The 14,841-nt window shown below is 43.7% G+C and overlaps 2 protein-coding genes across 6 annotated transcripts; both read left to right on the top strand.

Moving 5' to 3' along the window:
- Positions 1-1,643: 1,643 nt before the first annotated feature.
- LOC148891603 (uncharacterized) lies at positions 1,644-6,941 on the top strand. Of its 5 annotated transcripts, none has more exons than XM_089008532.1 (7): positions 1,644-1,780; positions 2,502-2,704; positions 3,104-3,178; positions 3,260-3,352; positions 3,427-3,537; positions 3,637-3,772; positions 5,396-6,939. In XM_089008532.1, exons 1-7 carry the CDS (start codon positions 1,777-1,779, stop codon positions 6,715-6,717), a joined length of 1,944 nt encoding a protein of 647 aa, XP_088864658.1. In that variant the 5' UTR covers positions 1,644-1,776; the 3' UTR covers positions 6,718-6,939. The 5 variants fall into 5 exon arrangements, with proteins under 5 accessions (XP_088864658.1, XP_088864657.1, XP_088864661.1 ...); XM_089008533.1 differs by having other exon boundaries at positions 1,670-1,780; positions 2,505-2,704; positions 5,396-6,940; XM_089008531.1 differs by having other exon boundaries at positions 1,654-2,704; positions 5,396-6,941.
- Positions 6,942-7,443: 502 nt separating this feature from the next.
- Positions 7,444-13,835, top strand: LOC148891602 (uncharacterized). Its single transcript, XM_089008530.1, has 7 exons — positions 7,444-7,600; positions 8,132-8,334; positions 8,715-8,807; positions 8,886-8,981; positions 10,008-10,118; positions 10,425-10,554; positions 10,632-13,835. The coding sequence occupies exons 1-7, from the start codon at positions 7,588-7,590 to the stop codon at positions 12,470-12,472; spliced, it is 2,487 nt and encodes an 828-aa protein (XP_088864656.1). The 5' UTR covers positions 7,444-7,587; the 3' UTR covers positions 12,473-13,835.
- The last annotated feature ends 1,006 nt before the right edge of the window (positions 13,836-14,841 follow it).

Raw genomic sequence — 14,841 nt, 5'->3', positions numbered from 1 at the left:
GTTACATTTTTTGCGAAGTAAGTATTTAGCATCGCCATATGCTCATTTGAATGCCTCTTCCCTAAATGATTTCTTAAGTGATTTAGGTCACATGATTGTTCAGTTGTGTCTTTTTGTCATACCTCTGGATGGTGTTCCCACATTTATGAGTTTTGGGGTAGGAGCATGGGGTTGGGGGTGGCATCAACAAGGGTGCCAATTTGGATGAAGTCCCAAACAGATTTCCTCTCTCTTTTTCTCAGGGTGGTCAAATCCAACGCTGACCAGCTGGGATGGAAGGATAATCTGTGTGTAAAAAAGGACACTTTTTTTAATTACACACTGACAGGACAGGCACACCAATGCAATCGCTCTCTCTCTCTCTCTCTCTCTCTCTCTCTCTCTCTCTCTCTCTCTCTCTCTCTCTCTCTCTCTCTCTCTCTCTCTCTCTCTCTCTCTCTTCCTTGTCTCTTGCACATTCATCAAACAATTGCTTATATAAATGCATCGACCCCACCACACGCAGATACACACATTCACACACATACAGTAGCACATGCACACATGCATACTGTACATCACCTACATGACATGCGAACCTTTTCTGTCATTCATCTTCATTCAGATTGTTTCCATTTATGCTTTTAAGTGAAGTGCCAAACAATGTAAATGTGGATAAATGGGATTCTGCAACTGATGTAATTTTTTAGCCATTTTAGACATGTGGCAGAGATTAAAAATGCACTATATTTAATTACACAGACATGGGCCCAATTTAATACCTTAAAGATCATCTGCATTGACAGTGCTCGACCGCCACTGGTGTACATGACATTTGATATGCTGTGTTCTTCCGTCCATCTGATCATTTTAAGTGGTACTCTAAAACGTGATAGTGGACAAGTGTAATATTGGATAAACCAAGTTTCCCAACCATGTTAAAACTGTAGTTAATATTTTTATTTGTTTGTTTTTGTTGAATAATTTTAATCATGCACACTTTGTAAAAAAACTATTGTAAAAAGTCAAAAATACTGTCAGATCATGATACGTGCGATTTTTTTTTTTTTATCAGACTATACAATAAATTTTACCATTAAAAATTGAAGCTACAGTGCAATACTGTTGAATCAACTGAACATGAGGCCTCACTGTAATGCACTGGATAAGGGAGTCGACCGCCACCATCAGGACATTTATTTCCCTACAGATTTATTTTGGGGCGTTCAGAGAAATTTATAGGTTGACACACTGGGACAAGATAAAGCTAGGATGGGCAACTAAATACAAAAGAAATATTCAAGAGGTATCCATCGTATTTTACTCTTTTATTTCCAGCCATGATAAATAATGTTTGTGGAACGAATAATAAGATGGGTGCATCACCCTGTAGATTAGAGAAAATAATCTGAATGTTATATTAAAAAGAGTTAAAATAATTGATTATTGTCTTCTGAAAGAAGGTTTCAATTTTCTGACTAATAAATGTTATTTTATCTGACGTAAATGCAAAATAGTAGATTATCGTCAACATGTTAGACATGACGAGGGATGTACTTTGTGGTTTCGAGGCCAAAAAAAATGCCGATCCATACCTATAGTAGGCGATATTGTACCTAATAGTTATTCGCCAACTACAATTAAACAAGAATGGAACGAAAGAAGAAGACGATCGTCTTTTTTTCGTAAATGTTTGCTCCTCACAGGCATGGGGCGTATTTTGAGTCGCAAAGGATAACGATATTGTCGAGTGAAATAGAGACATTCCATAACGTTGTGTACCTTCGCTGGAATTAAATGGGTAAAGTCAGCGTGACGCTTGTTTTGATGTTATTATAACACGTTGCTAACTCTTTATTGGCTCAAAAATGAGCCGGATGAAAGCACACTTGCAACGATATCGTTAGTTTGACTTCTGTGTAAAAATATCTCCAATTAACGATGATGTCCCGTAATAGAACTAGGCCGATGTTGCCAAACACTTCATTCAAAGTAGCCGATTTGTTTTAATGGGATGATTTATCACAGAACTCCTGATAATCTCTCAACATTCATGTTGGGAATCACTTGTTGACAGATTAACACATTGATGATTAATTTAGGCAGTCATACTGACCTATGTCTACTTGGTTTTGTTCTTTATGTAGTACTTTGAAAAAAGGGACTACAGTACTTTCTTATCTGGTGACATTTTAGAGTCTCCTAAAATACCTTTACACCTCAACTTAACTTCAAACAACACAGAAATACTATATATGGCATACATTCTGGATCAAATACCTTTTGGTGATTTTTTTACTGGTCATCTCATGGGGGAACAGCAATATGTGCAAAATATACTGATACTCTGAACACATGTTCGTCCTCCCAAAAAATTAAGAGGACGGATGACTTATTCAATTCACTCGTAAGGATAGCAATGAGATCCATCCTGAAAATTTACCCAAGTGAATATCCCAAACTTAATGCAAGTAGCTTTCATAGCTGCATCTGCATGTACAAATCCTTCTTTAACCTTTCAGAAGGTCCCCTGCCTTTGCCTTCACTGAGGCTCCTGGCCCCACCTTTGCGGGTAATGTCAGCCATCATGTGGAAGGTGGTTCACTTGCGGAGCACAAAGCATTATGGGAAAGTGATGGAGTTTATCACCTTGGTGAATGAAGCTATCCCTGATATATTGACTCACAGACAGCAGACGGTGATTATGCTGGGATTGAAACTACAGGTAACGCTGATCATATATGTGCAGTGAGTTTGTATATTAAGAAGTAAATGTGATTGATCCGTTTGGAGACATTCCGATAACTCATCAGCGGTGTACGTGTCCTAATACGAATGCCCTCCACTTTGTTTTCAATATTAAAAAAAAAAGATGTTTTTTTTTTGGAAAATCCAATGTAACGTAGTGGAAAATGCACTCCACATTTTTCAAGTTTATTTTTGCTTTGAATATTGAAAACACGATCATTTGTGATTTTGCTTAGAATTCATGTTGCTCATATAAAATCTCAATACAAACAACAACAAAAATTGTAAGGTTGGAATGTAGCAAAATGGGAAGCACCGTGAATACTGTTTCATAGATTATTATTATTATTATTATGTATTGCAAATGTCTTTGCAGATGTTAAATTGTGAGCCAGACGTCAGATCTGTTAAATCTGTCCTGGAGAGCATTCTATCCAGCAGTTCAGAGCAGGTGTGCTGTCGGTTCTTCATGAATGAACATCACAGGATTGTCAAACAGGCGATTGCTGAACGATGTGTTTTTCCTTGGCAGGCTCATCCAACAAATGATCCCTTTGAGACCAATTCCTCCACACCCTTTCTAAATCTTGTGAATGAACATGAATGGAGAGAACACTTCCTAAAAGTGTGTGTGTGTGCAATATTCTCAGGGTTTTTAAACAACAGGCATGACATTGAACTCTTCTCATGACCTCACAGAATGACTTCCCGGTGCTTTATGGGCCAGATTTTGACGCCGCACTGGAAACGTTGGTATCTGACTTCTTCAACAGATTGGATGGGCTGCTGCTTATTCCGGATTTTAAACAGGCACGTTCCATCACCGGTGTCGCACAGGAAAACAGTTTCAACCTTATAAAAAATGAAATAAATCATATTTTCTATTTGTTTTTTTTTTTTTTTAACCAGACTTCACTGTGGATTGGCAATGATGCCTCGACCCTGCTGGAAGCATACCAGCAATACGCTCGTGAAACCGAAGACCTCACAGCACTACTCAGATGCACAGTCCGAAATGGAAAATTAGACAAGATAAACACCAACGGTAAGTATGATTGGGTGTTTATTTTTATTTTTTGGTTTTCCGCATCTATTCCTCCCTGCCTAACGGGGACCACGAATCAAGAGTGCTTTCAAAAAGAGGACAGACACTCCCCAACTTACGAACGAGATACGTTCCAAATGGTCGTTCGTAAGGTTAATTTGTTCGGAAGTTGCTTCAGTGCTATATTTTGTATGGAATGTATGTTTAAAGGCCAACCGACACCTCCGGACAAGTTGCGTCCATAATTTGTAAAATCACTTCAAATGACTTCTACTGAGCATATTTTACAAAGATTCCACTGCATATAGCTATATTTTACGTTTTAAGACTCGCACTGAATATTCATGAAGTCTTGTTTTCGAGTTGATGATGATGCCCTAAGTGACGTCACGTCAGGAACACCTCTGACCGAGAAAGCGACACACAATGCATTTTGGGTACTTTTTTTCATGTGAAAACCCCATGTTGATCGCGAAATTAGAAGGAAAACTACATAAATAACAAAATGGCGAATCGTTGTGTGTTGCAGCCAATTGCGGTAACACGCATAAAGAAGGTGTAAGTTGACACAAATTCCCAGTGGAGAAATCAGCCCATTTCCAATGGAGCTTGTGCGCCATCTTGTGCATTTTCTGGGCGCTACATTGGAGTCCAGACGGCTCGAATTGTTACGGAAGGACTTCTTTAATCGATTGAAAACATCTGTGCTTTGCCCTTCAGAACTATTTGAATAATATTCATAACTGGATGATTAACAAGAATTGCATCTTCTCCAAATCTGAGCTCTCTCAAGCCATTGTTTTGATTCTGGAGCAAGGCAGTTTGTGAAGGAGTATCCTGGCGTGACGTCACGAACAAGGGGGGCGGGACTTGGGTGAGACATTCCCCCCCGCCCATTTGCCTCAAAATGAGACGGAATAAATTCTTTAATCGATTGCAAACATGTATGCTTTCCTCTTCAGAACTATTTGAATCATATTCATAACTGGATGTGTAACAAGAAAGCATATTATCCGAATGTGAAGCCATTGTTTTTATTCTCCAATGCAAGAGGTCTTGGCGTGACGTCACGAACTGGGGGCGGGACTTTCTGAAAATGCCCAATTTTTTGCAGATTTTGGATACTTTAAGTCATTTTTATTGGTGTTTTGCATGTGAATAAAAATATCATACTGCGTGTTTTGGGTATTTTAGATGCTATAAAACGTTTTTCTGATGTCAGTTAAAAAACAAAAAAGTGACGTCAGTTGCCCTTTAAGGCTTGAATAAGTAACCATTGGTTTGTACTGAAAAATAAACATTTAATAAAATATGTGCTCTATAAAGGTACAACTGTACAACTTGTACAAATGGAGAGAATACTACATATGTTACGACAAAAATGTTTGAATGCACCGTTGTTCGTAACTCGAATGTTTTTAAGTGGGGGACCCTCTGTAATTCATCAAAAAAATCACCATTATTTTATACTAGTAATAATACATTTTATTTCTAAGTGCCTTTCAAAACTGTCAAGCACACTTTCATGGGAGAAGAACATTTTTTCCCATATAGAATAATAGAAATAAAATGAAACAGTACGGTCATAATGAAATGATTTGTCTCAATTCTCTGTATAAACAGACGCGTCTTCTTCAGAACAACAGCTCCTCTCATCCCTCACAGCCCCCGTCGTCTCCACCAAGGAGAAAAATGATGGTCAGGAATGCTTTGCGAGAGATGCCACAGATGCTGAAAAAATCACTTTGACATACGTCATCCAAAAGGACCCTGAGATTTGCTCCCAGGAAGAAACCCTTTTCACCACTTTGAACAATAACAAGGACGAAGTCACAGTTGAGCTCGTTTTGGACGACCAACTTTCCGTCGCCGCATCGATTCCCAACGTACCCGGCTGCCCTGCCGTTGGCACAAAGCGGACAAGAGTTGCACACAAATGCTCTCACTGTAATAAGAGCTTCATTTATCGTTACGAACTCTTGGAACATCGGCGGATCCACACTGGAGAGCTGCCGTACAAGTGTACTCAATGTGGGAAGGCCTTTCGGAGAAGCTCGGATCTGTCCTGTCACCGGCGGTCACAATGCACGAAAGCTGCCTATATTTGCATCAAATGCGGCAACAGCTTCCAATCCGTACGGGAGAAATTTAAACACAGCTGTATTCACAATACGCAAACCTTTCAGTGTTCTCACTGCAAAAAAAGCTTCAAAAAGACGTGCCAGTTGGAAAAGCATCAGCTGATTCACACTCGGGAACGGATCTTCACATGCAGGCAATGTGGAGAGATGTTCTCCAGTATGAGCGAGCTGAAATTTCATCGGAAGACTCATCCCGCCGAGCTGTGCAATCAGTGCACGCGTTGCGGGAAAATGCTCGCTTCCGCCACATCTCTGGCGGCTCATGAGGAGCGCCACGAGAAACAGAAAACACACACCTGTGCGGTTTGTGCCAAATCCTTCTGGAACAAACACGAACTGACCCGCCACAAGCGCATGCACACGGGCGAGAGGCCATATCAGTGCCCATATTGTGAGAAACGTTTCTACATGTCGGCGAATCTCACCGTCCACATACGCACTCATACCGGGGAGAAACCATACCTGTGCCCGGACTGCGGCAAAACTTTTGCGTCGGCCGGCGAGCTGCAGATACACAGACGCATCCACACTGGGGAGAGGCCGTACAAATGCAACGTGTGTGAGAAAGGATTCACCATGGCCGCCAAACTCACATGCCACATGCGCGTTCACACCGGCGAACGGCCTTACGTCTGCTCTGAATGTGGAAAAGGCTTTTCGAGCAGTGGCCAGCTGAAAATTCATAACATGAGCCACACGGGAGTACGACCCTACCTATGTCAGTTGTGTCCCAAAGGCTACAAGGTCCTCAATCACCTGAAGAGGCATTTGAAATCTCATGGCATCCAAGAACCGGCGGTCTGATGGGATTGGACGAGACAAAACTTTCATGCCAAATCACTCTTTTCGCTGGCACAACCAATAAAAAGGCTATTGATGTGATATCTCGCATCTTCAACTATTGTCGTTGACGCTAACTCATTCATATCATTCACGTGACTGCTGTTTATTCAAATCATCGGGTTGTTGTTTTTTTCACAGTGGGTGGCGATCTGAAAAGGATGACAAAATTAAAAGCCTTGTTTGACGAAAGAATTGAGTTTTGATTTTTTTCTCAAATGTCATGATGATACGTGTAAAAATGAATACACTAAAAATGCATCACAATAATTAATGCTCGGTAACAGACTCCTGAAAAATCCATTCAATTACAGTCCGGTTATTAAGTATTTTTACTTTGTTGCGTTGCACCACTCAATATGAAACAGTAAAATAAAAGGCAATTAGTTAGTTTTTCGTGTCAGGTGTACGAAATGCCAGATTGTTTTAAAACTATTGCATTCAATATTGTCTATATGTGGAAAGAAATATTGGAATTTTTTGGGGGGAAATGTAAACTACTGACATTTTACAAATACATACTGTAATGATTAAATTAGGCAAATCAGATTGCTTGCGATGTCTGTTTTAGTCGCTATAATGCTTTCCCGGCGTTGGGGTGAGCGGTCAATGTAAATTCCCCGCAAGATTGAAATCGGGCCGCCGCGTGAAGCAAAACGAACGCCCTAACTACAGAGTGACGCGTACTAAGCTAACTGACTGACGAAGAGCATGTTTCAGGAAGAAGTTGGCGCCCTTGCTACATAAACTGTTAGCTTGTAGGCTAACTGGGAAAACGATGAAAATTCGCCCTTGTGGAACTTTCGCCATTCGTCGGAGTTGAAGAAAGCGAAAATGAGTGACATGGGTATGCATTGGATCGATGAACTCGACAAATATGCACCTTATTTTTAAATATTTCAGCAAAAGCAAACAAGTAGCAGCGGCTCTACAGGCCTCGACTAATCCCTGGAGCGAGCCTTGTTTTGACCAGTAGGTTGGCTTGGTAACATTAGCGGCCTGCGAGTTAGCACGTTGGTTCTTAATCGCTAACATCGTTGATATATTTAACCGTACATAATGGTTGAAAACAAAGTGCAATTGTTGAATATTTAGTGGCACCCTGGTTAAATTGTAGCATGCAGCGAACGTATCTTGCTACATTGGCAAATTTCGGTTAATTCTGGTTAATGCCAGACGTGTGTGGTTTATGCGGACTACTTTGTACACGAGCCTTTTTCAGTTTTATTTTGGTCTTGACATAACACGGAGCATGAATTGATAAACGCTTCACATACCAATTGCGAATTGTGAAAGCAGACGCCTTGCACATAGTAATTCAAATGTTGAAGGTGGCCAGGTAGAATGATATTTTCCGCTTCCTACTTTGTGTTTGAAGAATTCAACGTTCCCCTGTCATCACTGGCCCTCCTGGTCCCACCACTGAGGCTGATGTCAGCTGTGATGTGGGAAGTGGTTCGCCAGAGGAACATCAAGCATTACGGGAAGCTGGAGGAGTTTGTAACCATGGTGACAGATGCTGTTCCTGAGCTCATGAGTAAAAGAGAGGGCAGGCTTTTGTCACTCGGCTTGAGGGCTAGAGTAAGTGAAACTACTCCGTGTGATCACTTGTTGTGACATTGGAAAAGATGAAAAGTGTCGGGGAGGCAATTGGACTCAAGACCAAGGTTAACTTGAAATTGACACTTATCGCGATTAACTATTTAGGCCTTGTCAAATGTTTTGCATTGTTGCGGCAAGAGACAGTTGACTGTACTGTCCCTTGCTAGTGAATAGTAAATCTCGGTGGTTGGTTCATTTGTCGTTATGCGGTCTTCTTCTGTTGTCAGATTACTTCACCGGATTTTCTAACGTGTTTGATTAGTCTTTATGTTTTTGTAAAAAAAAAAAAAAGTTTGCAATGTGTGACCAACGTGGCAGCTTCTGCTGGTGTGATACACTTCTTGTACCATTTCCACCAGACCACTCTTGAATTGTTACATTCTGAGCATCCGGATGATCTCAAAGCTGTGGAAACTCACCTCAACAGGATCCGATCATCTTGCATTGAAGAGGTGCGTGATGTCAGTGGCATGCTTTCAGAAAAATGTGACATGCCATCGCTGACTGCCATTCTGTGTTTCGATGTCTAGACAAATGATCCTGCAATCGAAGCACCAGAGGCCAATTTTATGAAGCTGGTTCAAGGCCTTATTGAAGATACCGACGGCAGGGAACATTTTCTCAAAGTAAATTGGACCGTGTGGTTTCTATTCATTTACACGTGCATACCAGCATTGTGAAATGTTTTCAATTACAGTAAAGTCTCGTTATATCGATATCGGATATATCGATAGTCCCGGTTATATCGATACTATTTCTATGCACGCACGGAGAAAATTACATGCAAACAGGGTCGGATATATCGATAGTCCCGGTTATATCGATATTTTTTGGACTCCCTTGAATATCGATATAACGAGACTTTACTGTATAATAAATTGACCAGATATTGTCCTACATGTCATAACTATAACATATGTGTCAATCCTTAATCTTAAATTAGTTTATTTTCTTCTTAATTTTCCTTAAAGTGTCTTTAAAATGAAAATCATGTAATATGTTTTTTGTTTTTTTTAAGTCTTTGAATAAGCAGCCATGTCGCGAGAAAAGATTTAAAAAATCCGTACATGAGAGAGTCAGAATCAGAAAGCCTTTAATAGTCCCACAATGGGGAAATTTGCGCATACATTCATCATTCGTACTTTTATATCTGGTTCTCACCTGACAACGCAAGTAATTTCCTGCAATGTATCGTCCAATTTTAATAATAATTCCATCTTGCATAAAATGATCTCCAGTGGACCAAGTGCAACAAGTTGTGGCATCTGGTGTTGACCAACCACAATGACAATTCTTGCTAAACATGATCGTTTATTGTCTATCAAGCTGGCTATCGACCTGGCTATCTAGCTGGCTACCTAGCTTGCTATCTATGAGCTATGTGGCTGGCTAGTTGGTTGTCTATTAGCTAGCTGGCTATCTATTAGCCGGCTAACTTTCTATTTGAGTTGCTTCCGGGTTGAGTGAATGCTGGCGCGTGTGGCTGCCGCTGCTCAACCGCAGAAAAACTTATCCTGCGACTGTAAAGTGACCTTGAGAGTTTTGAAAGGCGCTAATAAATGAAATGTATAATAATAATAATTATTATTATTAATGTTTCCATTTTTTTTCAACCGCTACGGTGGCAACCTGTCATTCTCTGACCCACACAGAACGTGTTTCCGGTGGAATATGGCCCTGATTTCGACACAGCACTAGAGACGCTTGTTTGCGAATTTTTCACCAGGCTCGAGGAGCTGCTTCCAATTCCAGATTTCAAGCAGGTACGCCTTCAAAAATGACCAAAGGGTTTTTGTAACCCTTGAAAAGTATTCAGATCAGAATCAGAATACCTTTATTCGTCCCGCAATGGGGAAATTTGCAGTCCACAGCAGCAATTGAAGAGGGATAGGGTTGGGGTGGGAGTGAAAGGATAGAAAACAAGATATTCTAAGCATAACAAAATAAAAATGTCAACTGTATACTGTGCAAATGTAGATGTGCAAAAACCGTTCTATAAACAAGACTGTACATAGTGCAGAATCAAGAAATGCCTTGAAATACTGATATCTTTTTATTTATATTTTTAGACGGCATCTTGGCTTAATGCCTCCCCTTCTGTCCTCGAGGAGTACATCCAGTGTGTGTCAACTGGAGAAGACCTCAAATTTCTCCTCCAAAGCAAAGAATGTCATGGAAAATTGGCAACGAGTACTGTCGGTATGTTCTCTGCATCTTCTAAGTAAACGTTGCGTGTTGTGCGAGAGGGTGACAGCGTCCATTTTGTCCCCACGCAGCTCCTTTTCACTCGGATGATCTCCTCATCCCGTCCTTGTCGCTGCCCCCCTCGTTGGAAGTGGCCATCGCCTCCCACCCGAGCGACGACGACCACGACGTTCCCCAGATAGTCATGTTTGACGAAGAACTGTCCACGAACCCTTCCACGTCGACCGATTTCGCAGACTCTCCGAAAAGACCCGATCTGTCCCCATGTCACAGACCGCAGGTGGCCACGCATCAATGTCCCGAATGCGGCAAACGCTTCAAGCATCGTTCGGCGCTGGCGGAACACCGGCGCGTCCACAGCGGCCAGCAGCCCTACAACTGCTCCGAGTGCGGGAGGGCTTTCAGAACCGCCACGCTGCTGGCCGGCCACAGGCTCCGCAAATGCAAAAAGGCCGCCTACCTGTGCGTCAAATGCGGGAACAGCTTTCCCTCCTCCCTGGATAAATTCCGACACCGCTGCCCGAAAGGCGGTCGCGACTACGATTGCGGCCACTGCCGAAAGACATTCCAAAAGTCAAGCGGCTTGAAGGAACATCTCCTCAGCCACGGTCCGGGCCGCCTGTTCAAGTGCAGCCATTGCGGCGAAGGGTTCTCCGGGATCGGCGATCTCAAGTATCACCAGCAGGTGGATCACGACAAGCCGTACCGATGCGAACGCTGCGGGAAGAGCTTCATCTCCTCCAAGTGTTTGGTGAAACACCAACAGCGCCACGACGAGGTCAGCGTGATGGAGGCCTCCAAATCGCTGGGCGGAGGCAAGCGCAAGAAACGGATTTTCCTTTTGCCCTCCAGGAAAATGGCCTCCAAGTCGGCCTACGCCCGGGGACGGGTCGCCCACAACTGCCCGCTGTGCGGGAGGAGTTTCAAGTACCGCTTCGAGTTTCTGGAGCATCAGCGCTTCCACACGGCCGTCAAGCCGTACAAATGCTCCCAGTGCGGCAAGGCGTTCCGCACCGAGGCGCACCTGTCCGGCCACCGCAAAAGAAAATGCAAGAACGCCGCCCACATTTGCACCAAGTGCGGCTGTCAGTTCCGGTCGGTGCACGAATGCCTCCGGCACCGCTGCGTGCAGCCGCTGACCAAATACGAGTGCTCGCACTGCGGCAAGACTTTCAAGATGGCCCACCTGCTGAGGAACCATCAGATGACGGAGCATCAGCTCCCTTACAGCCCCGATCATCGCTTCAGGTGTCGCTACTGCGACGAGACTTTCCCCGGGATCAGCGAGCTCAAGTATCACCAACGGGTGGACCACGAGAAACCGTACCGCTGCCAGGAGTGCGGCAAATGCTTCCTGTCGGAAAAATGCTTGTCCAATCACGAGCTGCGCCACAACGACGACAGGCCGGAGTGCTGCCCGGTGTGCGGCCGCGGCTTCCGAAACCGCTACGATTTGAAGCAGCACATGCGCACGCACACGGGCGAACGCCCCTACCAATGCACGCGTTGCTCGCAGTGCTTCTCCACCGCCGGCGGCCTGAGGAGCCACACGCGGGTCCACACCGGCGAGAAGCCTCACGTGTGCCCGGATTGCGGTAAAGCTTTCTCCCAAATGGGCGCCATGCGCACCCACAGGCTCACCCACACCGGCGAGAGGCCCTTCAAGTGCACCGTGTGCGGCAAAGGCTTCACTATGGCCCACAAGGTGACGGTGCACATGCGTGTCCATACCGGCGAGCGCCCTTACGTGTGTTCTCAGTGCGGGAAGGCCTTCTCGGACGGAAGCGTCCTCAAGCAACATATGCTCAACCACTCGGGGGTGCGACCTTTTCATTGTCAGATCTGTCCCAAGACGTACACGTGTCTCAACCACCTCAGGAGGCACCTCAAAAGTCACTCCGGCGTGAACTGACACTTGTGTCATCATTGATATTTGCCACTCCCGTCGCCAAATAGCTTCCAAAGGACAGCCAGCTTTTTTATTTTTGGGGGTCAAGTCTCCATTTTGAAGGATTGCGCAACCTTCACAAAAGTCAAGTCTGTTTTCTGCATTTCTGAGTTTGACGACTTTAAATTAAACAGGAGTTACAAAGTGGTGTGAATTTGCTCTCCTTTGGGGGGGAAAAACGTTTTCTTTTCCCTCATGGGAAAACAAGATGGCAGTACAGTAGCCACACTCGTTCAGCGCCAGTCATGAAAAGCGGCCTGTTTATCCTCAAATGACTTTTCAAACGGTCACTAACAGACACTAGGAGAACGACCGCTCAATAGGGGTGCCGATACTGTGCAGGCCCATTTCCTGTCATTTTCATTAACTTGCCACGATTCGCAATCTTGATCGCGCTGCAATTTCCTGCAAGCGTAACTTCTCGGGGATGACCGATCGACCGATTTTTCTTTTTATTCATGCATCAACTGGCATGAAAACGATGCTGGAATTATATCCCAGTCACGTTGATTAACTCATTCACTGCCATTCCCGAATTTATTTGGGTATTGAAAAGCATGACGTGGAGCGCCATTCCCAAATTTGTTCGGGTTTTATTTTTTCTTGCGGTGGGTGCCGATAAAGCGCCTGTCAGACTTCTGGCAATGTTATTTTCCCCTTCCACGAGGGGTCAGCCTTTGCCTTTTGTACTCCAGATAACTCCAGACCCACATAACTTAGGAATTCACTTTTTTCTGATGAAAGAAGAGAGTCTAAGGTTTCTTACACTGCACTCAATGTTTAGGTCAGTGGTGTCAAAGTCATTCTTTGCCGCGGGCCACATTGTAGTTATGGTTTCCTCTCGAGGGCCGTTATGAATTTGGGGAAGCCATTAGAATGTTTAATCCCCTCCACATATTACATATAGAGCTTACAACAAATTAATGAATAGCTAGTTTCCAAATCTGAAGTCAAGAATAATGACTGTTATTGTGGTTTATATCCAAAAATGTGAAATTTTGGTTAGGATTTTAGCTAGCATCATGGAATTTCACCAGTTTGATTTGCTTTCGCGGGCCAAAAAAATGATGTAGCGGGCCGGATTTGGCCCCTGGGCCTTGACTTTGACACCTGTGGTTTAGGTAGTCCTAAAACTCAATATTCTGTGTGTCTTGGAATTTGAGTGAAAATGACAACAACCCTGGCACGGGAGTAGATATTTTAGCACGTCTGGCCACTGCCATTAATGAGTTAATTTCTTCCAGCTGTAGCCTTTTTTCCCCCTCTCTCCCCCTCATGCGATTGATGTAAACGTTCCACATAGCGCCGTTTACTTTGGAATCATTTTCGAATTAAAACTTTTTTTTAATAATAAAAGCGAATCTGCATTCAGCCCATCGCGCTCACTTTTTCTCGCCCTCTGACTCAGATTTGCTACTGGTCCCGCCCTACCTAACGTCGAGTTTGTGGAAACTCGTTTTCTTTGCCAAATAAGCTGGCCAGCCTCGACTATTCATTACATGTTGGCCTCTGTGTGCTTTCAGGGTGCACCGTGTTCTTAATTCCTTTGAGGGTGATGATGACAACACGAGTGAGCTCATTGTGGCATCTTAAAACTTGCCGTCACCCTCATACTTGTTTTAAAAAAGTGCACACCTTTCCCCCTTGGAGCACGAATTCTTCCATCTGAATTTAACATGCATTTGAGAGCAATCTTATATGGAGACATCCCAAAATGCAGGCATTCGCCTTTTAAACACGCTACCGTGAAACTAAACTGATTTATGATGAAGACTGGCTCGTAAACACAGATCATAACCAGATGTGTCCCCCCCCCCCTCCCACATCCCCTACGCCCACTCCAACCCATCTTCTCTGCAACGACCTCGCATCTGCTCACTGCGAGCGTCTCCAAGAAAAGTGAGCTCAGTGGAAAAAGTGAGTCCGGAAAAGTCCCACCGAACGTATGTCCACAGCGACCATGAAACATCCAGCCCACTCATCACCTGGCCAAGTGAAGCTTTCCACGTTTTCCGTTCTTCCAGGGAGTGAGTGGGGTGAACATGCGCCGCCTTAAAAGGCTCCTTCTGCGAGTTGGTTCCACAGTGTCCACTGGATGGCACTGTGTCCCTTCTGCACTGGTTGAGGGGCGACAAAAGCCGCCCACCTCCTCCTTTGCGTCTCCCCAGTTTCAGAAAGCTCGTATCTATTCTGCCTGGAAAGTTAAAACAGATGTATTCATCAGGTTATTTTTTTAAGCTGAAAAATGCCCCGAAAGTTTGTATTTTATTCGTCGTTTGCGACCCAGATGACGTCACCGACCGTCAATGTGATTTTGAATGACAAATGTTTTT

The sequence above is a fragment of the Hippocampus bargibanti genome, linkage group LG11 (genome assembly GCF_051943395.1).
Source record: "Hippocampus bargibanti isolate YZ-2025 linkage group LG11, ASM5194339v1, whole genome shotgun sequence".
Lineage (NCBI taxonomy): Eukaryota > Metazoa > Chordata > Actinopteri > Syngnathiformes > Syngnathidae > Hippocampus > Hippocampus bargibanti.
Note: the sequence above shows the minus strand (reverse complement) of the source record. Positions and strands in the feature narration are given on the sequence as shown.

Coding starts and splice junctions, on each gene's coding strand:
- LOC148891603 (XM_089008531.1), top strand. CDS start 2,399: ATGAGATCCATCCTGAAAATTTACCCAAGTGAATATCCCAAACTTAAT. Junction 3,353..3,426: donor GGAGAGAACACTTCCTAAAA/GTGTGTGTGTGT, acceptor ATGACCTCACAG/AATGACTTCCCGGTGCTTTA. Junction 3,773..5,395: donor AGACAAGATAAACACCAACG/GTAAGTATGATT, acceptor CTGTATAAACAG/ACGCGTCTTCTTCAGAACAA.
- LOC148891602 (XM_089008530.1), top strand. Junction 8,335..8,714: donor CACTCGGCTTGAGGGCTAGA/GTAAGTGAAACT, acceptor CATTTCCACCAG/ACCACTCTTGAATTGTTACA. Junction 10,555..10,631: donor ATTGGCAACGAGTACTGTCG/GTATGTTCTCTG, acceptor GTCCCCACGCAG/CTCCTTTTCACTCGGATGAT.